At 52.0% G+C, this 27,910-nt stretch overlaps 10 protein-coding genes and 4 non-coding genes across 15 annotated transcripts; 7 read left to right on the top strand and 7 right to left on the bottom strand.

Moving 5' to 3' along the window:
• Positions 1-203: 203 nt before the first annotated feature.
• On the bottom strand, positions 204-596 carry NCU05031 (hypothetical protein; the record flags this gene model as incomplete). The annotated part of the gene is made up of 1 exon (XM_951246.2): positions 204-596. One exon carries the CDS (start codon positions 594-596, stop codon positions 204-206), a length of 393 nt encoding a protein of 130 aa, XP_956339.2.
• A 2,205-nt stretch (positions 597-2,801) lies between these two features.
• Positions 2,802-4,322, bottom strand: NCU05032. 2 transcript variants are annotated; one of them, XM_011396636.1, is made up of 5 exons: positions 4,279-4,322; positions 4,193-4,216; positions 3,899-3,933; positions 3,713-3,802; positions 2,802-3,527 (listed from the first exon to the last, which is right to left on the bottom strand). In XM_011396636.1, the coding sequence occupies exons 2-5, from the start codon at positions 4,214-4,216 to the stop codon at positions 3,518-3,520; spliced, it is 159 nt and encodes a 52-aa protein (XP_011394938.1). In that variant the 5' UTR covers positions 4,279-4,322; the 3' UTR covers positions 2,802-3,517. The 2 variants fall into 2 exon arrangements, with proteins under 2 accessions (XP_011394938.1, XP_011394937.1); XM_011396635.1 differs by lacking the exon at positions 4,279-4,322 and having other exon boundaries at positions 4,193-4,262.
• Positions 4,323-4,911: 589 nt separating this feature from the next.
• Positions 4,912-5,003, top strand: NCU15413. The gene has a single exon. It is a non-coding gene; the product is annotated as a tRNA-Glu (tRNA).
• A 437-nt stretch (positions 5,004-5,440) lies between these two features.
• On the bottom strand, positions 5,441-5,511 carry NCU15412. The gene has a single exon. It is a non-coding gene; the product is annotated as a tRNA-Gly (tRNA).
• Positions 5,512-5,645: 134 nt separating this feature from the next.
• Positions 5,646-7,919, bottom strand: NCU05033 (hypothetical protein). Its single transcript, XM_951248.2, has 2 exons — positions 6,139-7,919; positions 5,646-6,061 (listed from the first exon to the last, which is right to left on the bottom strand). The coding sequence occupies exons 1-2, from the start codon at positions 7,650-7,652 to the stop codon at positions 5,884-5,886; spliced, it is 1,692 nt and encodes a 563-aa protein (XP_956341.1). The 5' UTR covers positions 7,653-7,919; the 3' UTR covers positions 5,646-5,883.
• A 1,097-nt stretch (positions 7,920-9,016) lies between these two features.
• Positions 9,017-11,049, top strand: NCU05034 (hypothetical protein). The gene is made up of 3 exons (XM_951249.2): positions 9,017-9,265; positions 9,325-9,534; positions 9,591-11,049. The coding sequence occupies exons 1-3, from the start codon at positions 9,192-9,194 to the stop codon at positions 10,834-10,836; spliced, it is 1,530 nt and encodes a 509-aa protein (XP_956342.1). The 5' UTR covers positions 9,017-9,191; the 3' UTR covers positions 10,837-11,049.
• A 260-nt stretch (positions 11,050-11,309) lies between these two features.
• On the bottom strand, positions 11,310-11,381 carry NCU15411. Its single transcript has one exon. It is a non-coding gene; the product is annotated as a tRNA-Gly (tRNA).
• A 1,010-nt stretch (positions 11,382-12,391) lies between these two features.
• Positions 12,392-14,151, top strand: NCU05035 (hypothetical protein; the record flags this gene model as incomplete). The annotated part of the gene is made up of 3 exons (XM_951250.3): positions 12,392-12,529; positions 12,716-13,401; positions 13,509-14,151. 3 exons carry the CDS (start codon positions 12,392-12,394, stop codon positions 13,762-13,764), a joined length of 1,080 nt encoding a protein of 359 aa, XP_956343.3. The 3' UTR covers positions 13,765-14,151.
• Positions 14,152-14,318: 167 nt separating this feature from the next.
• Positions 14,319-16,008, bottom strand: NCU05036 (hypothetical protein; the record flags this gene model as incomplete). Its single annotated transcript, XM_951251.2, has 2 exons — positions 14,319-15,166; positions 15,825-16,008. The coding sequence occupies 2 exons, from the start codon at positions 16,006-16,008 to the stop codon at positions 14,319-14,321; spliced, it is 1,032 nt and encodes a 343-aa protein (XP_956344.2).
• A 1,206-nt stretch (positions 16,009-17,214) lies between these two features.
• Positions 17,215-17,325, top strand: NCU15410. The gene has a single exon. It is a non-coding gene; the product is annotated as a tRNA-Gln (tRNA).
• A 31-nt stretch (positions 17,326-17,356) lies between these two features.
• Positions 17,357-18,581, bottom strand: NCU05037 (dihydrodipicolinate synthetase; the record flags this gene model as incomplete). The annotated part of the gene is made up of 2 exons (XM_951252.2): positions 17,357-17,878; positions 17,989-18,581. The coding sequence occupies 2 exons, from the start codon at positions 18,579-18,581 to the stop codon at positions 17,443-17,445; spliced, it is 1,029 nt and encodes a 342-aa protein (XP_956345.1). The 3' UTR covers positions 17,357-17,442.
• A 1,389-nt stretch (positions 18,582-19,970) lies between these two features.
• On the top strand, positions 19,971-21,272 carry NCU05038 (2OG-Fe(II) oxygenase). The gene has a single exon (XM_951253.2). It carries the CDS (start codon positions 20,073-20,075, stop codon positions 21,195-21,197), a length of 1,125 nt encoding a protein of 374 aa, XP_956346.1. The 5' UTR covers positions 19,971-20,072; the 3' UTR covers positions 21,198-21,272.
• Positions 21,273-21,892: 620 nt separating this feature from the next.
• NCU05039 (hypothetical protein) lies at positions 21,893-23,998 on the top strand (the record flags this gene model as incomplete). Its single annotated transcript, XM_951254.2, has 2 exons — positions 21,893-22,366; positions 22,436-23,998. 2 exons carry the CDS (start codon positions 21,893-21,895, stop codon positions 23,705-23,707), a joined length of 1,746 nt encoding a protein of 581 aa, XP_956347.1. The 3' UTR covers positions 23,708-23,998.
• Positions 23,999-24,564: 566 nt separating this feature from the next.
• Positions 24,565-25,808, top strand: NCU05040 (hypothetical protein; the record flags this gene model as incomplete). Its single annotated transcript, XM_951255.3, has 2 exons — positions 24,565-25,053; positions 25,347-25,808. Exons 1-2 carry the CDS (start codon positions 24,622-24,624, stop codon positions 25,806-25,808), a joined length of 894 nt encoding a protein of 297 aa, XP_956348.3. The 5' UTR covers positions 24,565-24,621.
• Between the last annotated feature and the right edge of the window lie 2,102 nt (positions 25,809-27,910).

Genomic DNA, 27,910 nt, shown 5'->3' with positions numbered 1-27,910 from the left:
ATGTCATGTTTTCTGCACTGTCTCGCTGTGTAGGTAGGTTGGCTCTCGTTGCTTCTTAGGGATTGACAAATTCCGTAATTCGGAGCCGGAGCCCTGTCTGACCCCTTCCACCATGCGCAATTTCAGTCCGTCATCAAGGATCTCTCCCCTTCCTCCCCTTTTCTCTCCCTCTCCCCATTCTTAGGTAGGCAGTTGACACCCAGTTAATACCTAACACACCGCCAACTACTAGCCCGATCGTTAATCCAATCCGGGAACCTTGCGCCAGACCCCCGATCGTCAAAGGTAAAGTTCCACTTGTTGGTCCGGCAATTGGCATCAGGCCACACGGTGCAATGGTACCCGGGTCGGGCGCGGCCGCTGCTGAGGTTGTCGTTGAAGTTGGGCGGCAGGTTGACGCATTGGCCTTCGTAGGCGGAGCCCGTGTACTTGTTGCCGTAGTAGTTGGCGTTGACGAACATGTCGACGATGTCTGGGGTGTTGGCTTGTTGGTAGTAGTTGTACTCCGGGGCGGGGGCGGGGGCGGCGAGGACGACGGTGGATGGGGCGGTGGTGAGGCCGAGGCCGAGGGTGAGGAGGATGGTGGTGAGTTTCATTTTGTGAGTTTTTTTGGTCTTTCTTTTTTTTTTTGGTTTGAGTTGGGTTGTGGTTGTTTGTTGTTAGAAAAGAGAAAGAGGATGATTGGCAGGTAGATTGTTTGGCTTTGTTCTGGAAGTGTGAAGCTAGGTACCTTATCTGTAGGTAGCTAGCTCGTGGTGATGGCGTTTGTCGGTGTGTGTGATGAGAAAGTCCGACGGAATTCGGAGCAGATGGAGGATAGTTTTATACCTACCCTGAAGTTTTCTGGCGCCTCATGTCGGAAGCACCGAGGAGGGTAGGTGTTGATGATCATTGATCTTCTCAACTTACCTGGCTGTACCCACTTCCGGGACTGGGCAGGTAGGCCCTCTTGAAGGTCAAGAAGAACTCGGGCACACCTTGCCTCCTTTTCTGTGCTTCTCACGACATCCTGGGTCCGAACCCCCCCCAAAAAAAACCATGACAATGACCAGAAACCCAAAGCTTCACCACTACACTCATGGCGTCGACACCCAAAACCGTAGCGAGATAGACACCCCACTTTTCTTGGGTGTGTACGTCATCGCCAGTGCCCTTTTCTATATTGCAATTTGAAATGAAGCTATTGCCATGTGTGCCGCCGGTTCCATGGCCGCTGCTGCCTTCAGCGTTACCGCTACCGCTACTCGACAGTTAATAATATGTTTTTTTGGGTACATTAAACTTTGGTCATAGGGCGAGGTTGAGGTAAAGCTCCCACTTGGCATGATACCAAAAAAAGGGGCACATAGACAAGGACATCTCCCCTAGCCAGTACTTACTTACAACTAGCTAGGCATAAACGAAGGGTAGGACCTAGGGCAGGCTCACAAAAGCCCATTGATACCTGACTGAGGAGAACTCCGAATGCCTTCATGTTCGTGATCTGCTCTAATCAAATCAAAAAATATGGACCCTTTTTGAAATGGACGTTTTCAGGGGGAACCACGCTGACCCTTTCCTGAACCGGGTTTAAGCGGGAAACGTCCACATCAGATGTGGGGTTGCCCGGTATCCAGTTCACACCTGGATTTTTCCGATCCTGTTGGAATGTCCCGATTCTGAGAAGAGTTTCTGGAAATGAAGCATTTTTGGGGTGGGAAATCTCGTGATCGTTTTGGTCGTCGCCGGATGTAAGTAATGGCCAAGAATAGCTCCTCCTCTCACGTAATCAGCTTTGGTTGGGCATTCACCAACTCCCCAAAGGAAAAAGGGGCTTTCCAACCAAGATCATCGGCTTGGCTGCCGTCCAACCGTAGGTAGTCAGTCTAAGGCCTAAAAAGGCAAGCCGAGTCCCGAGCAAGCGGTGCTGCCGCTTGTTCATAGGGAAAGAGACAGAGAGAGAGAGAGAGAGAGAGTGTGTGTGTGTGTGTGTATGTGAGGGCATGTCCAGTGCTGCAGTACCATGGTGTTGTGGGTAAAAGTTACCTTAACCCATGGATCATCATGCGGAAACCGTTCCGTACAATTTGGCGGGTGTGGTGTGCGGTCAGTGGTAGTGTAGTGTAGGATGAGAGGGGGGGGGGTTGAAGGAAGGGTCCAAAGGGTCCTGGGGTGGTGGGTAGTGTAAATTGCGTGGCAGATGCTGACGTTCAGATGTGAGGTGGTGATGCCCCGTAAATCTAGCAGATCTGTGTTGTTTGATTGGCTGGAACTGGTTCAGCCGCCAGCGCCAAGCCACATCACCGCTGCACCGCTGCAGACCCCAAGTACTGTGGTGTGTGTGTAATACGAGGGCTCACACACACACACGACAGTTTGAGATACTTCTGAAGAGTGAGGTAAGCATGTGTAAGTGAAGAAGACCTGGGTAATCAACCGGCAGCGGCACTTGTGAGTAAAGACTGTAGTACCTGCAACTACCGGTCCTGTCCTTATCGTACTCGACACATCAATGTTAAGCTGTTGTCGTCGTACGTTCTGGACTTGGACAGCTTTCGACGTTATGAAGCAGTTCATGAAGATGAACAACTCATTACAGTGACGTAGTTGTTTTCCAGGCAAGTGAGATGGTAATGTTATTGCTCGACCACTGGACCAGCTTCTTGGATCCCAAATATCAAGGAGTAGGGAAGATCATTGGGTTAACCCAGCCATGGGATTCTGACAGCGGACACTTGCCCAAAGTCGATCCCGATGATCGAGGAATCGAAATTGTCGAGCTCGGGATATCGGCAGTGTAAGCAAGGGGGGCAAATAGCGTTTTGATGGAATCGAAAGGGGATTGATACAGACAGACAGGCGCACATGCCCCGGTTGGAAGGGGAAGCTGGCCGGGGACGAGATTGTTCATCGACGCGGGTCTTGCTAGCGTATACAGTCTTTTTTTCAATCCTCGATGAGACCGTCCGTGTCCCTTGTGGTGAGATGAGGACCGTCTGCGGCAGGGTGCTGAAGTAGATTTCCGATCGGCAAAGCGTGCCCGTCCTACCAGTCATGGGAGCAGATTTCTAAGCCGGTAGGCGTAGGGACCGCGCATTTTCCGTCATGGGCACTCGCCGACGCCGGTCGCCATTCATCCAGATGTTCCTCTCGTTGATCCTTCATGTCGCTCTCATTGTCGTCGCACCGGTCACACAACGGCCTTGCCGCAAAAACAGGGTATGGATTTTTCAGACTGTCATCATGAACCTAATGCCAAGGCCAGACGGCAGCAGTCTTCGTATTCGTGCTACAGGAGTCTTGCTTTGCTAACAAATCCGCCCCAGCCCGAAAAGTGGTGATGTAGTCCGGATCATGGTGTAGTGGCGGTGTTGCAGCAGCCAGAAGTGCTGAATGTTTCCAATCCTCTTCTTCCGTCAAGCCGCCACTGCAGCGATAGCGACAGCGGCAACAAAGCAAGCCATAGTCGTCCACCAATACGTCCTCGTTGTCGAAGAAAAAGAACTGCCGAGTCTGAGCCCGAATGGGGGCGATCCGCTTATTTAAGCCTAGAGGGGGGGTGATTGTTAGTACCATATCTTGTGTATGATTGGTCCATGTGTGAGGTGGTAGTGGTGGTGGTGGTAGTGGTGATGAATGCGGTGATGGAAGGGACAGGGCGGGAGCGGTTGGATGTGGTCGTGGTGCTGGTGATGTTGCTCGTAGTCGGTATCGCGGACAAGCGTAGACGTACTTCTTCTTGGGGCGGAGCTGGTTGGTGTGGCCGCACTTGCGCTTGCGGCAGTTGGTGGCACGAGGAGGGAGACGAGCGTAGCACTTGCGGCTGTTGCGAGTCAGTCAGTATTTCCGTCGCTGGTTGATCGCTGTACTTGCTGCCAGGCGGCAACAGAGGTTCGTCTGGTGGTGGCGGTGAACATACCAAATCATCTTGTCGCAGTTGAACTTCGACGCCAACTAAAGTAGCAAAACACCATGGTCAGACTCTGCATATTCCTCCAGCAACAATGTGATCGGTCGTTTGATTCATGGTGGTGGTCGTGGTCGGTATCGTGGTCGTCTTGTTGTCGTCGACGGAGTCATCGCTGTTGCCATTGCTGGTCGCTGGTCGTGCGGCCTTTGTCGTGATGGCCTCTTGTCGCCTTCTGTCTTTTTTCGAGGGAAATTCGTCGTCGGTGATTTTGGTGGGAGTCAATAACGGGAGGGGGCTACTAACCGCCTTGAGGGATGGTTCAATCATCTTGACGGCGACAGTTAGTACTGATGGTCAAATTGGCAATAACTGGTTGCTGCTCAACGCACCTTGACGGATCTCGAATGGGCTCCTCGTAAATACCGTTGTCGCTACACTTCGGAGAGGAGGATTGAGTTTCGCGACTGTCATTGAAAATTCACCTTGTGTGCGGTTAGTCAGCAACCATTCTGTGGGGGCTTGCGAAGCGCACAAGGTCACGCTAGTCCACTTTTGGTTTGAAACTTGGTCTGTGCCCTGCAGTGTTCGTCTGGTTGCCCAGGGCTGGACGCTTGGTTCGTCCATTTCTTGGCCTCCGCTCGCCCACCTCCGTGTTGCCCGACCACGTCCGACTTCGTCATCCACAGCCGGTCCCGATCACGTCGGCTTTGGGTCCGGACGGTCGGATTTGTGATTTCAACGTGGTTTGTTTACAATCTTGAGTCAACCGATCAAACACGGATGGAGCACCAACATGATTCAATGACCCCCGGTTTCCTCTCTCATTCTCATCAATAAAGCACCAGCCAGGCCGCAACCCTCAACCCTCAACCCTCTCACACACTCAACCCGGGAACCCCAAACCAAACCCGCCCTTCCGCTCCACCCACACCACAGCAAATCTACCCTTCATAAACCCAACTCCCGCCAATGTCTCCCATCATCCAATCGGGACGATCTCTTTCAGATCTTCGCATCTTGAATCGGGTATGGTGTAGCGGTAACATCGTTGACTCTCACTTCTTAGGAGTGACTGCTCTCTCAACAGCCCCGGGTTCGACTCCCGGTATCCGAGTCTCAATATCTTTTTGCGTTTTTCCGTACCCCCGAGATGTTCACTTTTGTGTGTTTTTTGCTTCGTTCCATCGCCAAAAATTCCATGGGCCACAACAACCCAGGGAGTGAAATATCGGTGCACGGGCCACGCTAGGTTCTGTGAGACAGTTGACAGACAGCATGCTACGACAGGGAAAACAAAAAAAAAAAGAAACATGAGAGAACGGGACAATATTAGTGTTGTAAATAAAGAAGAATCACGTAGACGATTTTTTTTCTTTCAAGGGAAATGCACCTGGCATGAGCAGTATGTACCTGAGGAGGTCCATGGCACTGAGTTAGAATAAGACGAAAGAGTAAGTAACATCAAGTATATTCACCCCCAGCTTGTGTTGTGTTCTGAATTCTTCAATGTGAAGATGCAAACGAAACAAAATACAAAAAGAGAAACCGTATTGCGCCAGCCGCGAATCGAACGCGGGGCCCATCGATGGCAACGATGGATTTTACCACTAAACCACTGGCGCTTATTGGTTGCTGAGCATATTGTGTAAAACTAGCTTTATAAAGACAGCAGTGTCCTCTCTCCTATTACAGCAAGCTGTTATCCTGCAACCTACAACGTGCCTTCGTAGTACGACAAGTTTTCATCTGAGGTTGGGACACATTCTGTATTGACGTCGAATCTCATTCTTCGTGATGCCGCTGTCTGTATACATTTCCTTCCGCTAAACTTGTGCAAGTCCTCGTTTTTCATAATCATGTTGTCGCTGTGAGTTCAATACATGCATCTTCTCGTTTGTCCTCGACGCCCCATTAAGATCAAGTTGTCCAGTTTTGTACCATACATCTTTCCATTCCATCTTTCGTATATATCATAGATGACCACTGCTGCTCCATCAGTCCAACCAGTCTCCCGGTGCCTCGAAAGACGGATCATCGAATGGATCCTGAAACGGATGTCCTCCTCCCGGAAACTGCATGCCTCCCAAGATGAGTTCAGCCAGCTCGTGGTCCGGCATCAGACCCTCCAGAGGATGGTCCAGAATGTCTTCGTCCATCAAGTCATCGTCGGGGCTGTTTCGCGATAAAGGTCAGTATTTCGTCTCTCATGCAAGTATCGCGTCGGATGGAGGGTAGAGATAAGTACTCACATAGGCTCCATGTTCTCCCGCGACAGCGGGCAGTCGCTCACGTTTGGGTTCATAAAGAACTTTTGGACTTTGGTCGCCAGCTCCGTCGCCCCATGATCCTCGGGATCACCCATGAACCACTCCTCCAGCTCCTGATCGCCGTCCTCCTCGCCCATTCCTAGCGCCATACCGTAGATGGACACCTCCTCCATCAATTCCGTCTTGAGCTCGTAGCGCAGTTCCGGCAACAGCTTCCTCCACGAGGTCGTGACGAGTCGCATATCCCTAAGTTCCAGCCTCATCAAGCTGTCCTTATGCCTGACCACAAAGTCCGTCAACTCCTGCCTCTCCGTCTCCAATCCTTCGAGCCTCAAGCTCTCCAGGTTCGGGAACGTGTGGTTCAGCGGAACAACATCCTGCAACCTCGCGGGAAAGATAAAGTCGTTGTCCTCCGCATGGTCCATAAACCCGATCGACAAGATCTCCAGATTCGGCATGCCTTTTACCAGGTTTCGAATGACGCCCGTCCGCATCAGCCCCTGACACCGGTAAATCTCTTCCATCACGTCGATGCTCATGTTATTCATCTCGATCGCGTCCGCGCGCTGGAAATCTTCCGGGTCCTGGCTCGGCCCAGGGAGCACAAGGAGCTCGAACCGTGTTAGGTTGGCCAACAGGTTCCCCATGCTGTGAAACCCGAAATTGCCCAACGCCTCGTTGAAGAAGCTCCAGTGGATCAGTCCCGCGCAGAGACTCTTGAGCTCGATCCCCGCCTCCTTAACCGCCATCAAAAGCGCCCGCAAGTGCCTGACGCCTTCCTGTCCCTTTTCGCCATCCAACTGCGTCAGACAATCGAGCTTGTCGAAAGGCGTCCTGCAGTTCCTCAGCGCGTCGCTCTTCATGAGACCGTTCCTGCCATCTGATGAACTCGTCCCGCTCCCCACCCGAAACTCAAAGTCGCTGCTGACCATGACCTCCTTCAAATTCGTCATCTTGCCCACCACTTCTCTCAAAATTTCGTAATCCCTTTCGTCGCGCATGATTTCCTCCTGCGCCTGATGCACGCGCTTATACTCCTTGTAACTCTCCCTCACCTCCGCCTGCGGTTTCGGCGGGCGATTCGCCTCGTCGCACGCATGGCGCGCGTGCATCTTGACCCGCCGCTTTTCCATGCGCCGGCAATCGGCTATGTACTGCTTCAGCGAAAGCCGGGGCGAAGGCAAGAGGTCGCATCCGTAGACCAGGGAGCGCACGAAGCGCGGGTAGATGGGGTGCGAGGCGATGGAGCGGAGAGCGGCAAAGTCGGTCGTGTGCAGGTAGAAGACGAGCTCGGGGAGGGCGTGGCAGGCGCCGATGTCGCCGAGGAAACGGTTGGTGAGGCGGAAGGAGCGGATGGATTTGAGGGGGAGGTGGGCGCACACTTGGTGGAGGATTTCGGGCGGAAGGTCGAGGAGGGTGAGTTTCTTTGGTGGTTCACGTTCTGACATTATAGTGTCGTCTGTTTGTTGTGGTGTCTGTCCTTGTGGTTCGCTCATTGTGGCGGATGAAAGACTTCTTGGAACTGGATGTCTTGCGTGGTCTCGGCTGTTTCTGTTCCTTGTTGTTTGGAGAACGGAGATGTTTCAATTCAGGTAAACTTGATGAAAGAGTGAAGCCGTGTACGAATGCTTCGAGGTAAATTACGCGTATATACTATACTTAGGTCTCGTGTGGTAGGTGAACCAGGAAATGCTGATGGTTCCGTTCCCTGTTGAAGATGGAACGGATCATGTGAATTGAGGAAGTGAGGATGAGGAGTCTAGAAGATGGAAAGTTATGACAAATGGACAAATTGGACAGGGGTCTTTTTGAGGCAAGATCGATGTCCTCGGCAGTGGCTCGTGCTTTGCAGCTCCAGCGCCAACTTTCCACTTGAGCCACGGATCCTGACTGACGCATCTCAGCCTTACACTACAGCGGCCAGTCGGCAGCAGCTGGTGGGGGCTGTCATTCATTGATAAAGACAACCGATAACGACTGAAACCCGCGCCAGAAACCTGAAAGGAGATGCCGCCCGTGGAGGAGACGCGGTTACGTTACCGGCAGCAGCGTTACACAATCTTTCATGTGCAGTGGAAATATACGGTGTCGGCCGCTGACGAATTTCCACTTGGACTTCACTTTATCAACCTCAACATCTCAATCAAGCCGGGCTACTTATCGACCCTTACATTGATTTACGTCATGACGAACCATCATCCCGTCTCCTTCTGTCAGAGCGCGCCACGTTCCTGGGTGTGTGTTGGGAGCACTGAGTGCGGCCAGACTTGTGCATGCGGGGCCATCACTCGCACGGTGACCGGCCTTATCATGACACTCACCGAGGTGAAGAACTCTACCTCAGGTGCTCACGACACAAAACGTTCGAGACCACTTCGAAACTTCTTCCTTTTATCAATGTTTGCCAATCCCACCGACCTGGTTTAGAAGCTTTCACCATTTGAAGACATCCATCTCACTCCGGCGCCTCACCAGTGCAGTGCCAACAGCCCAAAGACCGCGGAAGCCGGCGAGCATGGCCGCCAACGAGACAAGGGACAATGGATGCGGATATCCATCAAAGAGCCTCCCTCGGTGACCTGCATGAACCAACAAGGCCTTCCAAAGCACGACGCTTCCGTTAGCAGCAGACCTTTTATTATTCTGCACTTTTTACAAGCGAGCTCTAGCACATGGAGGTCAGGAGCTCGGCGCAGCCCTCCCAAAAGCTAAGGTATCGGAGCTCCTTTGTTCAACAAGACGTTGTGTACGCCCCACGCTTTGTTCGGCCAACATCCATCCCGTCACTCCTCATGGTCTTCAAGGGCAAGTGCTTTTGTCCTCCTAACATGCAAGCTCATGTTGGCGGTCTCGTTCCTTTGTCCAAGGAACGAGCTAGGAAAAGCTTAGAGTTCGGTTGGGAGCTAGGTCTCCTTTCTCAAGCTTGTTTTTATATATGATCTGTTCGTGATGGCGCTAGATCAATCTGCTCGTCATCCTCTCCTTAGTTCCAATCTCCACTCGATACATACTGTCACTTCACAGCTTGACGAATCATGGCACTCGGTACTTTTTCCAAATTCTTCCGTGAAGTCAAGGGCCAGAATTCCTACCAAAGCGAGTACTACGTGTGAGTATCTTTTTGTTCCAAGCCTGAATATGACCATGGAGTGGACTGACTCCTGGTAGCGTGCGCCAACCAAGCCATCGCCGTCGCTCCAGAGCCCGCTCCGTTGAAAGAACCTCCTCAAGCGAGTCGAGGCCAAGGAAAGAACACCATGTGCACGAGGTAGAAATCCACCGAAAGCCCTCCAGACGGCATGGAGACAGAGAAAAGAAGATTCGAAAAGAGTACGAGTACCGCTACGAACTCTTTCAGGATGACTCTGATACCGAGGAGTAAGTTCCACGCCCACGGTTTGCCGCATTACCTCCCACTAATCTTTCCACCTCAGCAACGACGACTTCAAGCACGTCTCCTGGGCTCAATGGCCTGACCTCCATACTCAGCTCAGCGACTACCAAGCCCATCAACCAGCACCCGAGCCCTCATCCCAGTCCCAGCCCAAGACCGACAACCCTGACCTCCACCAATGGATCTCCGCCGAGCTCGCCCTCCTCTGGTCCTCCATCGACCAACTCCACCATCAACACAAAGAACGCTCTGCCAACTATGACCCCTATCTCCAACAAGCCATCTTGGCTTCCTATGCCACCTTCAAGCAGGAGCAGATCCAACCTCTGCTCGATGAGATCGCTCGCCTCGAAAGGCAAGGTAAAGACTACGAGGAGCTTGTCAAGGAGCTGTTTGGTGTCATCAAGGGATACCAAGTCGAATTGAGGAACGTATGGGACAGAGAGGAAAGGGAAAAGAAGGAGAAGGAGGAAAAGGCCAACAGAGCAAAGAGGGAGAGGGGGAGGAGGCACGATGAAGAGGCGACACCACAAAGGCGAGAGTGGGAGACGTGGCGAGATTTCTCCGCGACTACTACTCTGGCTGGAGGCTCGGGATCGAACCCTTCTTCTCCGACGGGAAGCGCCCCTCCGCCTTATGATGATGGGCAACTACCGATAAACGAGATTCCTGCCCCAGCTCCAGCTCCTCAGACTGTGCCTATTCCTACGGTTCCTGCTCGCCCGCCGAAGGAGCTCGAACATCCGCACCAGCCGAGAGTCCGCTTCGACGAGTTCCTGCACGAGATTCCCGCGCCGCGCAACTACACCGACGACGAGTACGAGTACGGACCCCGCGATCACCGCCGCCGCGAAAGGGGTCGGACCCACGAACACGAATACACCTACGACCGACCACGGTCCTCCTCAAAGGAGACGCACATCCACCGTGAGCGTGATTGGCAGCATCCCAACGATGTTCGCCACAGGCACGAACACCGCCCTCGTGGCCAGGACCATCACAACGACCGCCATCATCGCCGGCACCACCACGATGACCGGTCTGAGCGCCGGTTCGATGACCGCTTGACTGATTGGAACATCCCAGCCCCAAGCACCCACTGGGACATGCACCCCCGCAGCAGCCCGCGCTCCGCACGGGACCTTGACGCTTACGAGCCCATGACCAGAAGCGAGCCTCGCACCCGTCGACGGCACTCGGTTAGCTACTCCCCGCCTTTGCAGGTTGCCGAGAGAGAGGGGGATAAGTACCCTAGAGGGTGGAGGGTAGTAAGGTTTGCTGCCTGATTGGTATCACCTAGAGGTATGGAAGGCTGTTGGTGACAGTTGACCAGACGGAGGCGAAGGCAGAGGCGCAGGAGTTTAACTTGGCTGCATTTTCTTTGTATGATGTTCACTCTGGTGCAAAACTTTGTTTTTTTGTTGTCGAATTCTGCTTGATGCTTTTCGTTTTTGAATAATCATGTAGACGTACCTGAAATCTGAAAGACCTCAAATCCCATCGTGTCAATGAAGTTTGCTGTTTTCAACCGTTGACACCTATTGATAATTGAACATGATGACTGTGCTTCTGTTATGTCTGGCACGTTAGGCGACGTTGCTGCCTTGGCGTGCTTGCTTGCGTGGATAACACGGAACCTCCAAATGCAAAAAACAGCACAAAACAACACAATAAGAAGGCGAAAAAAGAGAAGACGAAGATAACAGTACATAAAAAGAGAATTAAAAAGTGTTCATGGAAGAAAAGAAGACAAAAAAGTTGCGCCAAGAGGGAATCGAACCCCCACCTCATCCTTGGAAGGGATGAATCCTAGCCGTTAGACCATTGGCGCTGATTGTTGAAATGTTGTGTTGGCCTGGGAATTATGTATGGGTCTTGGCAATTGAGACTTTGCGTGCTGGCAACAACCGTACACTTTCCCTCAGGGCAGCAATGTCGCTTGATTCCACGTTAACATCCTAACGAGTCTCACTGCAACAGCTACGCAAAATGGCGCATAGGTGTTAGCCCGCCATCTAAGCCGGCTGTTAGTTGTTTTTTTCGGTTGGGATGGAAAGAAACAGGCGGGCATCCAAACTCCCTCCAAGCACCCAACCGCGTCGACTCTATCTGACTAGGTCGGCCATCATCGTCTCCAAACTCCGTCAAATTCATTTGGCACACTGCACATGTTGACTGCGCCTCTGTTTCGAAACACGAACACTCATCCAATGATGTTGCTTCCTCGCGATAGAGGCCATGAGTGGCCGAGAGGCCAAAGGGGCCCCGAAGAGGCCCCAGGCGGAATAGCAGTTCAGCTGACAGTCCTGGGTCGAATGAGCGCGCGACATGCTTTACGGTGCATGCCAGATTGTGCACTTCCAATTTCGCTTGAGAATACAATGGCCGACATTGTAACGCTCTGTGGTCAATAGACTGGTTCGCGTCGTCAGCGGACGGGATCTTGCGTGAGGCCATCGCGGCAGTGCCTGCACAACTGAAGGGGCTGGACCTATGGTGTTGTCTTAGGGCGCGTAACCCCCCTGTAAGTGAGGCCCTGGACGCTCGCCACAAGAAGTTAATAAGAAGATTGAACAGAACGTGTTCATGTCTTGGTCAGTCAAGATGTCCTCTCCGTCGAAATTATGTCGCCCAATTTGGGGATTGTGAATTATCGGCCTTGTCGACGGTACCACGGACGGATTGCAAGACTTCCTTAGGTTTTCAAGTTTGTGGTAGAGGTAGAAATAGACAGTAAAGCCCAATCGCTGCCAAAATGTAGTCCGTAGTCCGTAGTACACACATATTCCACATCCTTCAACTTTTACCACTCATTGCACATACACGAGAATTCCTGATATCATGTCAGATCACGTCAATTTCCTGTATATGATCCCGAATGGGTCCGCCTCGAGCTCTTCCCAAAGGGTTGGAATGGTTGGCGACGGGGTAAAACATAGATTTGACTACACGAACCTTTCCCACCCCGGTGATGCGTTTGTAAGAACACCGGTGTCTTTGTTAAATGCCTACAGTCAGAAAGTTGCGACTTCTTCTGTAGCGTCTTCATCCGGAAACCCGCTCTTTCCATCCGCGAGCACCACGACTCCACATGACTTGGTGAGATGCCCAAAAGTTAGATTGTTAGAGAGGCGTTCCCATCCACTAATCTTTGGGCTACAATAGGGCTGTCCAATCGGCTCTTCGGGCATCGACCCGGCCCTCTTGCAAACCGAGGACAAAGGCAGCCACCACCTTCAGATGCAGGAAGCCCTTGCCCTCCGAGACTGGCATTATCAGAGGTGCATGCAGCAGAAAGCCCTTACCCCTCAAGCCTGGCATTACAAGAGGTTCATGCAGCTTTGCAAGGATGTTGAGCGCATCCAATCACGAATTTCGAACAACTTCTCTGCCCCCTCAACAACCTCTGCGCCCGCCGCATATGAACAGTGGACACCGGCTTCCTTTCCCCATGGCCACCACTCTCTTCAGACAGGAAATCACTGCTCTGCTTCATCCAATGACTTTCCACGCAACAATCCTTTCCCCCCCTTTGATTCCAGCAAGTTCATGACCTGGGATCCTATTCAAGAAGCCGGCAGCACTTTTACCCATGACTCCAGCCTTCTTCGGAGCCAGATGGATAGAGGTATGGTCGACATTCAAATGAATGGCAAGTCCACGGCCACCCTCTCCGGTCCCAGTCAGAGGAGCAATTCGACCGAGTTCGACTTGTTCACCTCTTTTGACCAGTCTTCCAGCGGTAGAAGAACTCCAAACTCAGAGATATCAGTACCATCAGGGGTAGCCAATGCCCCATCTCCCAGTCCAGAACGCCAGGAATGGTCTCACACACCGGCACCTGGCCCCAAGTAAGCATTTCCTGCACATAGACACACAACTAGACGAATCACCACTGGAGCCTATCTACGCTCGAATTTGCCAACGACGAGACTGACATCCCTCGCCTCCGCTATAGGAGTTCCACCTCCAGCTCTTCAGATCGCATCTCATGCCCCATCAACACCTGCGGCCATACATCGGGGACCAAACGGGACATGCAGCGTCACATTGACGACAAACATGATGACAGACCTGAGGACTTGATCGGCGCAGGGTGGAGCTTGAGCCCAGAGAAGCCTTGCACCTATATGTCCAGCGGCTGCACCTTCAAGTTCCGCCGCGAGGATCGCTTCAAGAGGCACCTCGAAAGGGTAAAGCATCGCCTTCGATAGAGGTACCTACCTCTAATAATACGGCGCCTCAAAAGGAAGTATCACTCTTGTTGGTACTGCCTTATCCTTGGAGGCCTACGTCCCTCGGGATCTGTACAGGAAACACAAAGCAAACCATTATTGCGGACAGATTGGACACCCAAGGACAAGAAGGCAATAAACGGGCAGCATTTGGGAACTAGAGGGGAGTGAAAGAGAAAGTAAGAAGAACTCAACTTGACCCAAAATAAAACCCGGAGTTGAGGGCGTGGATGTCAACAGCGTAGGAGTAACAAGGAGTCTAGGGCATGGGTGATACCTAGTGGCTGAAGCGGCATTTCACTTGATGGTTTATTTACTTTGCTCTCTTACATTCGATTATCTTTACATACACGCAAGATCTTTCTGTAACTCTCCCAGCTACCCGGTAGCTTTGCTCCCGTCGCCGCCTGCACTAGCAGCTACCCATCAAAGGCGGCTGCAACCCATCATGGTCTGACCTGTTCCCTTGCTGCTTGGGTGTTAAGGTCCAAAAGAAGGGCCATTGAAGTTGCCTGCGTTTCCAGAATCCCAACTCATGGGAAAGCGGCAAAAACAGAACCCATTTCCGCATCCCTCGTACCCTCCGCCAGTACCTGAGCAAAAGCAGCCTCGGCCTCCCCCTTGACCTCGCTCTCGGCCTCTTTCTTCTCCCTATCCTTCTGCATCAGACCCAAAATATGATGGTGGATCAAGTCCCTAGCCGCCACAGCGTCCTCGACGCTATCATGCCCCTTCTTCCCAGCATCTTGAATCACACGACCAAGCTTCTTCTTGGTCAGCGCCTTCAACGACATGCCATCTTCCCCCCTCTTCCCCCTCATTTTCTTCATCTTCTCCTTCTCCTTAATCTCCTCCTCCTCCATCATCCTTCTCGTTTCCTCCGCCATGCCCGGGCCACAATGCAAGCTTATCTCCAACAACCTCTCCTCTTTCTGCTTTTCCCTCACCTTTTCCTTCTCCTTTTCCTCCTCCTCTTCTTTAGCCTTGATCTTCTTCCTCACCCCCTCCTCCACTACCAAACTATCCACGCACCGATTATGTATCCACCTCAAAGCACTCAAATCGTTCCTTACCGAGTGTCCAATCACCACAGTCTGCGGCCCGACAAACTTCCACACCTCTTTGCGCGCCTCTTCAAGGCCACCGATAATACAAGTCCCGTTGCGTATGGCGTTTTGGAGATCCTGCCTAGTTACACCAGAGTAACGCGTGTTCATGTGTTGCATTGGCACATTGGGGCGGACGAGTCGGTCGATGAGGACTTGGCCGGAGAAGTAGTCGATGAGAGATAAACGGATGAGCTCGGATTCGAAGTCGGAGGAGACGCCCATTTCGCAGTCGATGGCGACGGCGGGGCGGAATTGAGAAGGGGGTGGTGGCGCTTGGGGTTGGGGGTTTGAAGAGGGTTGGGAAGTTAGAGGGAAAGGGGAAATTGTAGGGGAGAAGGAAGTGGAAGGGGGAAGGGAAAAGGAAGTGGAAGGGTTGAAGGAAGTGGAAGGGGAAAAGGAAGGGGAAAAGGAAGGAGTGGGGAGGAAGAGCCACCGGGATTCGAGGATGCCGGGGGCGTAGGTTACAGGGGTGTGAGATGGTGAGCTGGAGCAAGGGGGTTGGGAGACATGAAGGGTGCAGCACGTCCAGATCTAGATGGGTAGGTTAGTGGGAGGTTTTCTGATGTTAGGTGAGTGGGATGGGGAGAACTTGCCTTGTTGTTAACTCGCCCGGGGTGGTACTTGCAGATCATATTGGGTTTATGTTTGCTGTTGGTACCTGTAGAGGTACCTGTACTCTCAGTCTGCTTGCCCTCGTCAAGCGGCTTGCCATGGCTTCTGAGTCTACACGTCTGGCTCGAACCAGCGTTTGACGCAGTAGACGTCGTTTCGTCTACGAAGTTGCCATTACTGGAACCCTCCATGTTGCCAGCGTGGGAGGGTTTTCTGTTTCTAGGTGGACGATCAGGTTTCGTGCCTGCCGGTGAACGAAAAGTCAGTGACGGTGCCTGGCACCGATCAGCGGTATGTGTCGGTGAGGTGAGGACTCACATCTCTTGTGGCAGTTCTTGCACTTGACCTTCGCTTGAAGTTCCGTCGGGGTGAGCGGACTCACTACGAAGCCGGCCTTTACGAGTTCCGGTGTAGACGGAATCAGCTTGGTCAGGTACTGCATGTACTCGTCAGAGACGACGATGGGCTCGGCGACTTGACGGCCTATTGCCGCTTTGCCCATGGGCTGCGCATGAGCTATGTGGGAGGTCTGTTGTCGAGAAGCCATGACGTGACTTGTTTCGATGAGGCAGTTGCGCGCGCGTGCGGTGAGGGTTAGTGTTGGTGGATGGTCTGGGTGAGAGGTAGAAGGCGCTGCTCCGTCGGAAGAAGGAGTGTTCTTGGAGATGATAGAGGGTGGAAGAAGAAGTGAGATTGAGTGTGTGGGGCAGGAGATGGGAAGAAGCAGAAGGGCGAAGGGTAAAAGGTGAGTGTACCAGCTGCCCCCTGTTAAGTTGTCAGATCAAAGGTTGCTGTCGTCCGCACTATGAAGTCTCCTTTGCGGATGGGGTGGAAGGAGTGAGTAATAATGCAGAGGCGATATCTGATTCACCAGCGTTTGGCCAGTTTTCAATAAGTCAAACCTGATGGACAACAGTTATCAGAAGCTGCAAATTCTCAAGGCAAACATCCGTCGAGGAACAGTCAGTCATACAAAGGATGGAGGACGTTTGCACACCTGGTGAGCAAACACGTTGTGGGGATCAAAGGTCTTTGCCAGGTGACGGAAAATATCAAATGGTAACCGGATGTCGATGAAAGGGATCTCAACTTCGTTTTTGACGTTGTTTAGAGGGAAGAGTAAGAAATGTGAACTGGCGAACTCATCCGAAACGGACCTCATGCTCGCTCATTCGTCCCGCCATTTACCCCAAGTATCTTCTGCACCACTGTCTGGGCTCTCATTCTTTTTCGTGTTTGCTGCCAGTTTCGAACATTGAACCAACAAGATACATACATGCATGAGGCCTACGACCATTCACTGTAGGCCTCATTTACCGCTGTCGCAAACGACTGGACCGTGACGGCGGACCGTAGCAGCCTATCACGACATGGAACCATCAGACGAATGAACACTGGCCACTCACGAACATTGGGCAACAATTGAGACCTGACGAACATATCTGCCTTATCTTGAATACAGATACGACAAGCACTCATAGATAGCCCTTCGTTGTTGCTATAATATTGTCTAGCTTTTCAGTGAGCATCGCTGGAAAAAAATAAAAGATGAAAAAAAAAAATAAAAGATGAAAAAAAAAAAAAAAAAAAAAAGAGAGAAGGGAAAAAATTAAAAAAAGAAAAAAAAAAAAGAGGAAAGGAAAAAAGTATACAAAAGAGGGAAAAAGAGAAAAAAAAAAAAAAAAGATGTAGCCCGTACCGGATCTGTGGTCCGTTGGTGTAATGGTAACATTTCCTAATCTGGCGTATTGTCATGTTCCACTTAGTTCGCGGCTCTACGGTAGCGTGGAAGTTACCGGTTCGAATCCGGTACGGGCTACATTTTGTTTCTTTTCCTTTTTGCCTTGGTGCCGTGATGAGAGCCATACACTCGTTACGTTACCTGCCGAATATTCCCTATTCCCAATGATATGCGTGCTTCCTTCCTGTTTTGTGACTAGAGCGTCTTCTCAATCTCCTCAATATCCATCAAATACCTTTTCCTCCCCTCCTCCCACTCCTTCTCCCCCATTCTCGCGACAACCGGCACTCTCGCCGCCTCCAAATCTCCAAAGCCCGCAACCCTGTACGTTGCCTCCTTGATACCCCTCAAGCCATACTTGACAACAAACTCCTCGGCCTTGCTCACCACGTATTGCAACTTGTTCAGCTCTGCCCTCTCCGACGGCCTGAGATCGTCCTTCTGCGCTAGCTCGTATAGTCTGACCACTGTCTTCGGGTAGTAAGCTGACATGCCGTCAATAACGCCAGCTGCGCCAAACAAGACAATGGGACCGAGTTGTTGACCGAATCCGGAAAAGACACGGAATCGTTCGTGGTTGATTTCGGGGTCGAGAGAGACTTGGAGGTGGTGCGAGATGTTTCCATGGGACCTGTTTGGCAGTCTATCAGCACGTCTTTGCTTTCCACTTTGCTTCCTCTCCCCTCCCCTCGTCTGGTATCCCAGGATGGAACAGAAAAGACTCGGGTAGTGTACACTCACATCTTACACCCAACCACCCTCGGATCCTCGGCCAACGCTCTATACCCCTCCGGCTCCAGCACCACCCCATTACTCACCCCGGGGTAATTATACACCACGATCCCCATCTCCTTGCTTTTCATCCCCCAGAGAACTTCCTTAAACCAGTTCACCACCCCCTCCTGTCCTGAGTGTCCCTCTCCCCACACCCCGCGTCCAGCTCCAAAATACCCCGGCACCAACACCAACCCAAACTCCGCGCCCGCCTCTTTGTAATCATCCAACCACTGCACTGTCTCCTCCACGCCTCCATTCGTTAAAACACCCGCCATGATGGGAAATTTCCGGAAGCCGGCCTCGTCGAGCCCCTGCCGGACGGACTTGATGAGGTGGGACCGTTCAGAGCGGGAAAGATGCATGGCTTCGCCTGTAGAACCGAGGAGGACGACGCCGGTGATGCCGGAGCGAGCGAGGAAGAGGGTGTGGGCTGTTTGGGAGGCGTAGTCGACGGCGGGTTGGGTGGGGGAGTAAGGGGAGGGGGAGGACGTGGTGAAGAAGGTGGGGGAGGGGACCCAGACGCCCTTTGGGGGGACTGGGATTGATGAAGCCGTCATCGTGGTAGTTGTTTGGTTGTTTACAGGTAGAGGTAGTCTTGAGTGATGCGAGACTGGACGGTGGATGTTGCGAGGAAGTTCGTTGCCCGTGGAAGATGTTGGAACGGTAGGTAGGAGTTCGATTCAATTGATGGGAGTTGGACTGGAAGAGACGTAAGATGTTTGTTGTGAGGGGGGGGAGATGCAGCAGCACGACGCAGCAGCAGCTAGCAGGAACAGGAAAGAAGAGAAACAGGAAGACAACTAAAGGTAACCGGTTTTCAAAGTCGTACCAACTGGTCACGAACTGAGCAAGTGATAGGTAGGCGGGGAACTTGAATGTTTGTAATTGAGTGCATCGCGGGGTGCACATGCTTGGCTTCGGCAGTCGTATCACCGAGCGATGCTTGTTAGTCAGTGTTGGTGTCATGTAACTCGCTGTGAACTGCACCGAGACGTCGTTATAACCGAACGGCCGGCAGGCATCTGAGCCCCCACTTGGCGTAAGGGGTTGTCAACAAATGGAGGAAGATCACAAAGCACCTACCGTAGAATACAGGATGCCGACCGTATGTGATATACATGGTAGGATTCGAGCTGTTGCATACCTATATAATGCCTACTTTTCGAGCACGATATGGTAGTATCAGCAGTAATGAAAGGAGTCTGATGTCCCATGGGAATGGTACAGCGTGGTGCCTGCCGCAAGCCCATCTCATGCTCTTGTAACCCTAACCCGTGGTGAGCCACGGTTTTTCTCTTCCTCTCCGAAAGGACTCGCAGTTATGACAACCTTGACAGCCCTTTTTGCTGGAAGACTGATTGCTTCGTGAATTGTTTGGCAATTTCGATTTCTTTCAGGCAATTTTTATTGTATTTCTGCCATACCTCAGTGTTCAAAAGCGGGAGTGCCCCTCCTCTATCCGATATGTCAAGATGTGGAAGCTGCCGAAAAGATCCATCGGAGATGCCCGAAGATCCGGGGGTCATGGGGCTCGACTCCGTGAAAGAGACAGACAAAAGCCTCTCATCCATGCCGATACGGTGCCATCGGCAAGATAACCGAGATCCGGAACAGGTCTAGTCTGTTTTTTTTTGGATTGATAACCATCCGTGCCTATCTGGGGTATGTGATCTGGATGACCGTACCCCTCTCAAGTCTCGATTTCTCCTCCATAACAACTTCCTGGGAGGGAATATCAAGGCAAACCTACCACCTTGTGAACAGGAAGACGGCATTTTCACCAACATCTGCTATTTTCAGTCAAACACCGTCAGTCGTACATTCACCATCGAGTATCACCAGCCGACAAACGTTGAGTGTCCGTCACGACCCTGGAGCCAACGCAACTAGACGACCGTCACCTTCATCAACGAACTAAAAGGTCACGGTGACTCAATAGGCCACAAAGAGCGCAGAACACGGGCCTATAGCACAGCTACATAAAATCCAATTCCCTTTCAACACACGCGCTCGAGTTCAACCCAGCATCCAAGCAACCACTACCCACAATGTCTACCCAAGACCAGCAGCCAGCAACAACAACCCTCCGCCTAGCCTCAGGCAACGGCCCCATCACCCGATCCATCCTCCCCCATCCGCCCCGCGACGCCCTCCCCTCCGAACTCCCCATCATCTCCCTCGCCCCTCTCTTCTCCCCTTCCTCTTCCCTTTCCTCTCGCCTAGAGGTCGCAAAGCAAATCCGCCAAGCCGCCACGACCAACGGTTTCTTCTACATCACCTCCCATGGCATCCCTCCCTCCATAATCCAAGAAGCCCAAGAATCCGCTTTTCAATTCTTCCGCTCCCCCGTCTCGGAAAAAGAAAAAGCCAGCATGCACAACTCCCTTTACAAATACGGCTGGAAACCACCTCGTACGCAGCGCCTCAACCCATTCGAGAGCGTCGACCACCGCGAGTCCTTCTCGTGGAGATATGATCCCCGGTACGATCCGAGTGTCAAGAACGTAGAAGAGGAGATACCGGACGAGGTAAAGGCGATGATCAAGCATGACCCCGACGATTACCCGTGGAGTGCCGTCCCTCCGGAGTTCAAGGCCGCAGTCATTCGGTATTTCCAGGCGGTCTTGCATTTGGGGAGGGTGCTCCAGCGGGCGTTTGCACTGAGTTTGGGGCTGGAGGAGACGGCGTTTGATGAGAAGAGTCGGTGGCCGGATTTGGGCATGGCTGTTAATTATTATCCGCCGTTGTCTGCCTCTGGAAAAGAGGAGGGAAAGGGAGACGAGACCAAGGTGTCCATTGGGTCGCATACGGATTTCCAGCTGTTTACCATTTTGGGGCAGGACGAGGTGGGCGGGTTGCAGGTCTTGTCGAGATCGGGGCAGTGGTTGAATGCAAAGCCTATCCCAGGCACGTTTGTGGTCAACTTTGGGGATTATATGCAGCGGATTACCAACGACAAGTATGTCAGTACGGTGCATCGGGTGCAGAATTACAGTGGGAAGGAGAGGTTGAGCATGGCTTTCTTCTTTGGGTTTAATTTGAATGAGACTTGTGAGGTGTTGGACAGCTGTGTGGAAGAAGGAGAGGAGCCGAAATATGAGGCTGTTAGTTGTTGGGAGTGGACGCAGAGGAGGGTCAGGATGATGCACGATGTTAAGGGGAATGGGAGTTAGATACTTACCTAACAAAGGGTTAAAGGTGTCTGTTCACCATATACAACCACATAGTACATGATGCATGCGTTGGGTTTTCACACCTTTAACCCTGCCTTGTGCCTGTCTTCCTGCAACAAGTTCATTTCTGCGGTAATAGTATCGGTTGCATGGCTGATTTGCTGCCCAGGTCATGTGGGAAGAGCGACTGAGGCTGTGATACTCCGGGAGAAAAAAAGTGCCGACCACCGGTGGCTCGGTCAACTCGGACATGTGAAGGCAGTGTTCGCGACCGAACAAACAAATAAGGTCTTGGTTGCCCACTCATGGTCCTTGTTCCAGTTCCACTCGATCCCCTCCGAGCTCCTCAACATCCAAACAAAACATGGTGAGATTGAAGAAATCGTCCGCCCTTCCCCAACCATTCACCGTGAGTGATGCGGCGTCTTCTACTTCCGAGTTCCGTCAGCCGAAAAGGCCGAGCTGAACCTTGTGTGGCTGTGGCGCAGCCCATATGTCCTGATGTCCGAATAAATAATCAGGCAGTGAAGGGCGCGAGGGCATTCACCTGGGTTCAACATGAGATGACAATTGCAGGTCAACAGTACATAACCATCTCCGTTGGGACCCAGCACCCTTCGACTCTTCCAATTCTTGCGCCCACAACAAATATTTCGAAAACTGCGCGGATCAATCGCAAACTGAAATAGCCCAACATGGCGGACCCGAAATTCAACGTGTCCGTGTCGACCCTTGAGATCGACCACGAGAACAACAGCCTGGATATGGAGCTGCCGAGTTTGTTCGTGCCGACTCCCGCAACTGAGAGCGAGAATGAAAGCAGCAGCGAAAGCCAGCACGAGAGCGGCCATGGTAACACCATGAGAAACGACGACGGCGAGCTGGAGTCTGACAAGACAGCCGCCTCGGCCGCTACCCCGACTCCAAGCGCCCCGGCTTTCGACATCGTCGAGGCCGCTGAAGCCCTCCTCGCCCAAGCTAAGAAGCTCAAAGCGACTATCGACAGCAAGCTCACCCCTGCCCCCAACTCTCCCGAATCGGCAAATCATGTGCCTCTTCCTCCGTCGCCTGAGGAGATTGCTCTTCGCCAGCGCATCGCGAAACTAGGCAAGAAGATTGCCTTTGAGACCGCACCGCCCATGGATTCGCTCAAGTCGGATTGGGTCACCGTAAGCTCGCCCCGTTCCCTCATATCAACCCACAACCGTTGCAGCCTGACTGACAAATCCGTGTAACAGATCGGCGACGTCGCAGCCTGGAACATCTTCCTCCACTGGCGCGCCTTTGATCACATTCCTCTCACGGGCTCCATCTCCATCGCCGACCTCGCCCGTGCTATCGACGCCGATGAATCTCTTGTCTCCCGCATCGCCTGCATGCTAATCTCCACCGGCAAACTCGTCGGCTCTCGCCTCGACGGTGAAGGGGAGCAAGGACCGCCCACCCACGTCTCCCACAGCCGCATCTCCCGCCTTCTCCGCACTAACACTTCGCCGGCCACCGCTGCCCTCGCCATCGTTAGTTTCGGCAACGGCATGAAGGGCTTCGCGAAGTGGCCCGAGTACTTTTCCACCTATGACAGACACGAACCCCATCCATCGGATAAGGAGATCTTGGTCCATGATAGTAGTGGCATTGTCGTGACGACCAAGAGACGCGGCGCACAAGACGGTAATCACAAAAGCTACATCCCGACACCCTTTTCTCTCGGCTGGGGTCACCCGGCCCTGGCGCCGTGGGAAGTCAAAGCCCGCTACCCGGAGTATGCGCGCCACTTTGAGATGGCCATGGCAGCCAAGGACAAGGGTGCGCAGGGCGCTTTGGGCGGCGATTTGGGCGTTGGCGGATATCGCGGTATCAACTCTGAGTATCCGGCCAAGAAGTTTTCGCTTACTTGGCTTGCCGAAGCTGCCATGCAGAAGCTGGAGCTGTATGATTTTCTCGGAGATGCCAACATCTATTTGAAGCCCCTGGTAGTCGACGTCGGCGGCGGACTGGGTCACTTCCTAGCAAACCTCCTGGCTAAGATCCCAGAGGTCAAACCGGAGAATTGCATCTTGCAGGACAGGCCCGAGGTTATTGCCCAAGTCGCAAAGAACATCGAGGGTGGAGATGAGAAGTTGAAGGGTGTCAAGACCATGGCACATGATTTTTTCCAGCCCCAACCTGAGGAAGCCAAGGGAGCAGCGGTCTACGTCGTCCGTCGTGTGTTACTGGACTATTGCGATGAGCAGGCCGTGTGGATTCTCAAACATTTGAGGTGTGCGCTTGGAAACTTCGGAAGAATCGTCATCATGGAGGGAGTCCTGCTGGACAAGCCGACGCCGGAGAACAGACTGGTGGACATGGTGATGATGAATCTCGGAGGCAAGTTGAGGAACGAGGAGGGTTACAGGAAGCTGTGTAAGGAGGCTGGCCTCACGGTTACGGGATACTGGGTGGATGTGGAGGGCGCGAGTTGTGTTGTTGAGTGTGTCAAGGGGGATGGCACTGATGGCTCTGAGGAGTGATCATACTCTGCTAATTGGGGTTCAACAGCAGTGGGGACACCAATTTACATGATAGGAGTTGAAAGAAGCAAAGGAAGAGGAAAGGAAAGGCAAGGCTTGGGAGAAAGAGATGGGAAGTAGAGCCGCTGGCGGAAGTGTCAATGCCAGGGTTCAAGGTGCACATATCCCAGGGTTACGTATGTACATTTTCCATATCCGGGGCCCTCACTCAAGCGGGCAAACTGGTAATGACTTTACACCATCCTTCCATAGCTGTGAATAAGCAAATCAATTGAACAAAAAACCTCAATATATACCGTGACATTGACCAATTCAATCATTTTTCGCCGTCAGTTTCTCCTGCCGTCGCAACAGTTTCATACTTTCCCTTTGTGCAAGGTCGTTTCCTTTTTTTTTCAGCGGACTATCGATAGTGACGTCACCGCTACCCCACATCCATCGGCGATGAACCGCCCCTTGGCCGTTCCTGAGATTTGAGTGCCGATTGCAAATGCAACAACCCGTTGATCGGTGACGACAAGCTCAGGATTGGAGCACGGAAACAGCATCATTTGGCATCATTGATTTACGCAGTACCCAGGCTGGACCGGAGCATTTGCTACGGGAGAGTTGGGAAGGGAAGGCTGAGGTTGAGGTGAGAGATGGACATGATGAGAGGCAGAGGGTGAAGGGTTATATGAAGGAAGGAACTGTTATTTAGATGTGAAACGAAAGGAACAAACATTGAATCAGTTTGTGATATCTCTCATTTGACGACCAGTTTACATTATTACCAACTCACATTGAAGAAACCCGAATCTTGAAGTCGCTTCAAGGGAAAAGCAAACACCAGCAACAGCTGACGTAAACAAACAAACCTCGCGCATTCCAACCCGCAGATTGATACACAGCTCGAACCGCAGTGAGCACAGCTTATGCTTCTCGCCCGCCGCGCGTTACGCCCCTCATCTACCAGTTTTCCACTTTCCAAAATCATCGCTCTTCCCATAGTTACCACCCGCTTCATCTCAGCAACAACAACAACAACAACAACAACCCTCACCACCAACCTCAAAATGTCCCCCAACAACAACAACAACAACAACAACAACAACAACAACAACAACAACAACAGCAAACAAGAGGGAGGGGAAGAACCTCACCAATACCAATCCGGCAACCGCACCGACCGCCCCGAAGACGAATGGAAGTTCCGCGCGCCGTACAAGATCCACGACAAGGGCGAGGATTTCAAAGTCAAGTGGCGGGGGAAGTGCCATTGCGGGGCGGTGCAGTATGAGTTGAGCAGGGAGAAGCCGTTGGCGAGCAAGTATTGCCATTGTACGACTTGTCAAAGGATGCATGGGGTGAGTTCATTTCTTTTTTTTTTTTTTTTTTTTTTCTTTTTTCTTTTTTTTTTTTTATCGCGCGGTGCGAGAGAATCAAAACAAGCAAAAAGAAGGAGGGAAAAAATGGAGCGGAGCGAGGAGAGAGAAAAAAAAGAAGAAGAAGAAGAAGAGAGGAAGAAAAAGGACGAAGGACAAAAAAGAATCGAGCGTAGCGAGGAGAAAAAAAAAAAAAAAAAAAAAAAAAAAAGGAAAGGAAAGAGCGGATTTAAGCGTAGGGAGGAACAAATTGCTAACAGAAAGTACCTATCCAGGCCCCCTTCCAATGGGCAGCCATCTTCCACAAGTCCGATATCAACTTCACCAACGGCCACCACGACCTGGGGTGGTACGACCCAACCGCCAAGTCGACAACACACCACTTACCGTGCAAGGTGCAGTGCGCCTACTGCCGCACGCCCATCATGGATGAAGGGCGCAACATGATTTTGCTGTTTCCTACCCTGATCGAAGGGATTAATTCCCCGGAAGGGAAAAAAGCGTTTGAAGTGCAGAGTCACATGTTTTACCCCCAGAGGGTGGTGGATATCAAGGATGGAAAACCCAAGTTCAAGGGACTGGCGGATGAAACGAATCTGGTGGATGAAGAGACGGGGGAGGAGGTGGTGGGGAGTAATCCCAAGGAGAAAAGAAAGAGGGAAGAGGAGGGGGAGGGGAAGGATGGGGAGGGGGAGGGGGAGAAAGGAGAAAAAAGGGAGAAGAAGAAGGATGAGTGATTAAGAGCGTGGATTGAGACTTTAATATGAAGAGAGAGAGAGAGGGGCGTTGAAAGCATGAACATGACCATAATATACAATAAATTTACCACACTTTCGTTCCGCCTCCCGGTGATATTTTGACGATGGTATTGCAGAACAGTGAACAGACAGTCAGCCGAAGAAAACGGCATTGCATGCGATATCGGCACAACACAAACTGACACTGCACAACACCAACCCATCAAACAATGCGAGTTGAGCGTTTCTCGTATGCCGTGTATCGTTCAACTACCCGATGAATCGATGAACTACATGGAGTGCCTGGTTACTGTGTGCGACGGTACCCGATCCGGGTGGTGATGATGATGACGGTTTACGGTGCACCGTGTACGGTTAGGGCTGCCCAAAGCTAAAATCTGCCGGTAGAGGTAGAGGTAGGTTGATCCTCGAGCGGCATGCTGTGTTACTTAATGTGCTACGAGTACTCGACGCAGTTACTTGGATTTCAGACGTGACATGGTGCTTCGGTTTACCGTTGGTAAGTTGATTGCGACGATTGCGGCAGTCGGTGGTACCAAGGACCCGGGACGGACACTGGCTGAAAAGTTCACCAGTAGTCTGTTTCTCGAGGGTCCCTCACAAAGAAAGTTTTGAGTTTTGTAGTCTGTGAGTTTTGTACGCCGTTGCGGAATGCGGATAAAGGAAAGTATCAAGCGGATGTGGACGGATATCGATGCGAGTCGGGGCTGTTGAGACTCGAGCCGGTGCCGGCGTTGTGAAAGGATGATTTTCAAGATTGTTTTGTTTGTGGTGTACAATACAGAGGGTTAGGTTAGATGGATGGAGATTCGAGGTCTCGCAGCCGGAGGTTTGGAGTATGTACCTGGGGATACACCTAGAGATACATAGATGCAGATATAAATAGGTGGGAATGGAAGCACGACTTTCCTTCGTATGTCCGGTCGCTGTATAAAATGATGTTCAGAGGCAATCGCTGATGAGTTTATAGAGAACTGAAATATCGGATGCAACCGCACTTTTCTTTTGAAATTTGACTGGGCGCGCGCTTAACTGCATCGCAAACTGAAGGATGTGACCGTGGGGGTGGTGACAGATTTCACGGTAGAAAAGGTCTGGACTGTCGAGTTTCATATCGAGTTCAGCAGGAGGGGGGCCTTGATGGCTTGGTGTTGCGATGATAACATACTAGGCTTCAAATACCACGCGAGTGGTGTTAGTGCTTTATCCTACCACCCCAGTGAGTACCTACTGCTGGAACCAACACGTGAATCCTTATCGTACTACCAAACGGACAACGGGATTCAATTCACCGACAAGATAACGACATCAACAACACGCGACGACGGGAAGAAGCGAGAACCAACCGCTCATCCATTCTAGGAGAAAATGGCTCATTATTGGTCGGCATCATTCAGTACTCACTCCAGTATTTCATTGTACTTACGCTGTTGTTTATAATTGGAAGTACTTCAGCCTGATGTTCATGTTGTTTCTCACACATGTCGGGTCGCTGGTGCCGCATCGTCAATGTTGGTTGGTTGTGTGCCGTGTTCTCCATTTGGGCATTTGGAGATTGGAGATAATGACCGCGGGGTGCCGGCCGGCCGGGGGCAAGCATTTTGCGGCAAGTCGGTGATAAGCGCGGCAATTGCAGGTTTTCTGGGGGATGACAACCCTAACCCGTAGATGATTGCGCCATGGGCACACAGGCCTATGGTCCGGTCGCGGCCCCGGACATGGAATGATATTCGCGGAGAAAGTCTGGAGATCTCGGGGATGGTTATCGTATTGTAACCCGGGGTTGCACGTGCGATTTGGGTTTTGGCGGGGTTTTAGAGTGTGTGTCTGTGTGTTTTTGTTTCTGGAAAAAGATTGAAGATCGTTGGAAATGGAAAACATCGAGGTCGGTGAAGAAGAGTCCTGAAACGTGAGTGACTCTCGGACGCGGCGACCGGGTCGGAATTCTCCGAGCGGGACAAGACTGAAGAGAGTTCAAGGGATTGGGGATACTGGTATAGTACACTAGAATTGATGTCTGGGCGTTGAAGGCGGTGACTTGGGCGGTGACCCCCCGACTGAGTCGCTAGATTGTTGCTCGA

Source organism: Neurospora crassa, linkage group VI, assembly GCF_000182925.2.
Source record: "Neurospora crassa OR74A linkage group VI, whole genome shotgun sequence".
In the NCBI taxonomy this organism is placed as follows: Eukaryota; Fungi; Ascomycota; class Sordariomycetes; order Sordariales; family Sordariaceae; genus Neurospora; species Neurospora crassa.
The sequence above is the reverse complement of the archived record's forward strand: the minus strand, read 5'-3'. Positions and strand labels throughout refer to the sequence as shown.

Bases quoted from the DNA above. Each gene is read 5' to 3' on its own strand.
- NCU05032 (XM_011396636.1), bottom strand. From the start codon at position 4,216: ATGATTGAACCATCCCTCAAGGCG. The intron at 3,934-4,192 runs GTTAGTAGCCCC...TTGCTACTTTAG, and splicing joins TTGAACCATCCCTCAAGGCG to TTGGCGTCGAAGTTCAACTG. The intron at 3,803-3,898 runs GTATGTTCACCG...GACTCGCAACAG, and splicing joins AACTGCGACAAGATGATTTG to CCGCAAGTGCTACGCTCGTC.
- NCU05033 (XM_951248.2), bottom strand. From the start codon at position 7,652: ATGAGCGAACCACAAGGACAGACACCACAACAAACAGACGACACTATA. The intron at 6,062-6,138 runs GTGAGTACTTAT...ATCGCGAAACAG, and splicing joins CGGGAGAACATGGAGCCTAT to CCCCGACGATGACTTGATGG.
- NCU05034 (XM_951249.2), top strand. From the start codon at position 9,192: ATGGCACTCGGTACTTTTTCCAAATTCTTCCGTGAAGTCAAGGGCCAG. The intron at 9,266-9,324 runs GTGAGTATCTTT...GACTCCTGGTAG, and splicing joins TACCAAAGCGAGTACTACGT to CGTGCGCCAACCAAGCCATC. The intron at 9,535-9,590 runs GTAAGTTCCACG...TTTCCACCTCAG, and splicing joins GATGACTCTGATACCGAGGA to CAACGACGACTTCAAGCACG.
- NCU05038 (XM_951253.2), top strand. From the start codon at position 20,073: ATGTCTACCCAAGACCAGCAGCCAGCAACAACAACCCTCCGCCTAGCC.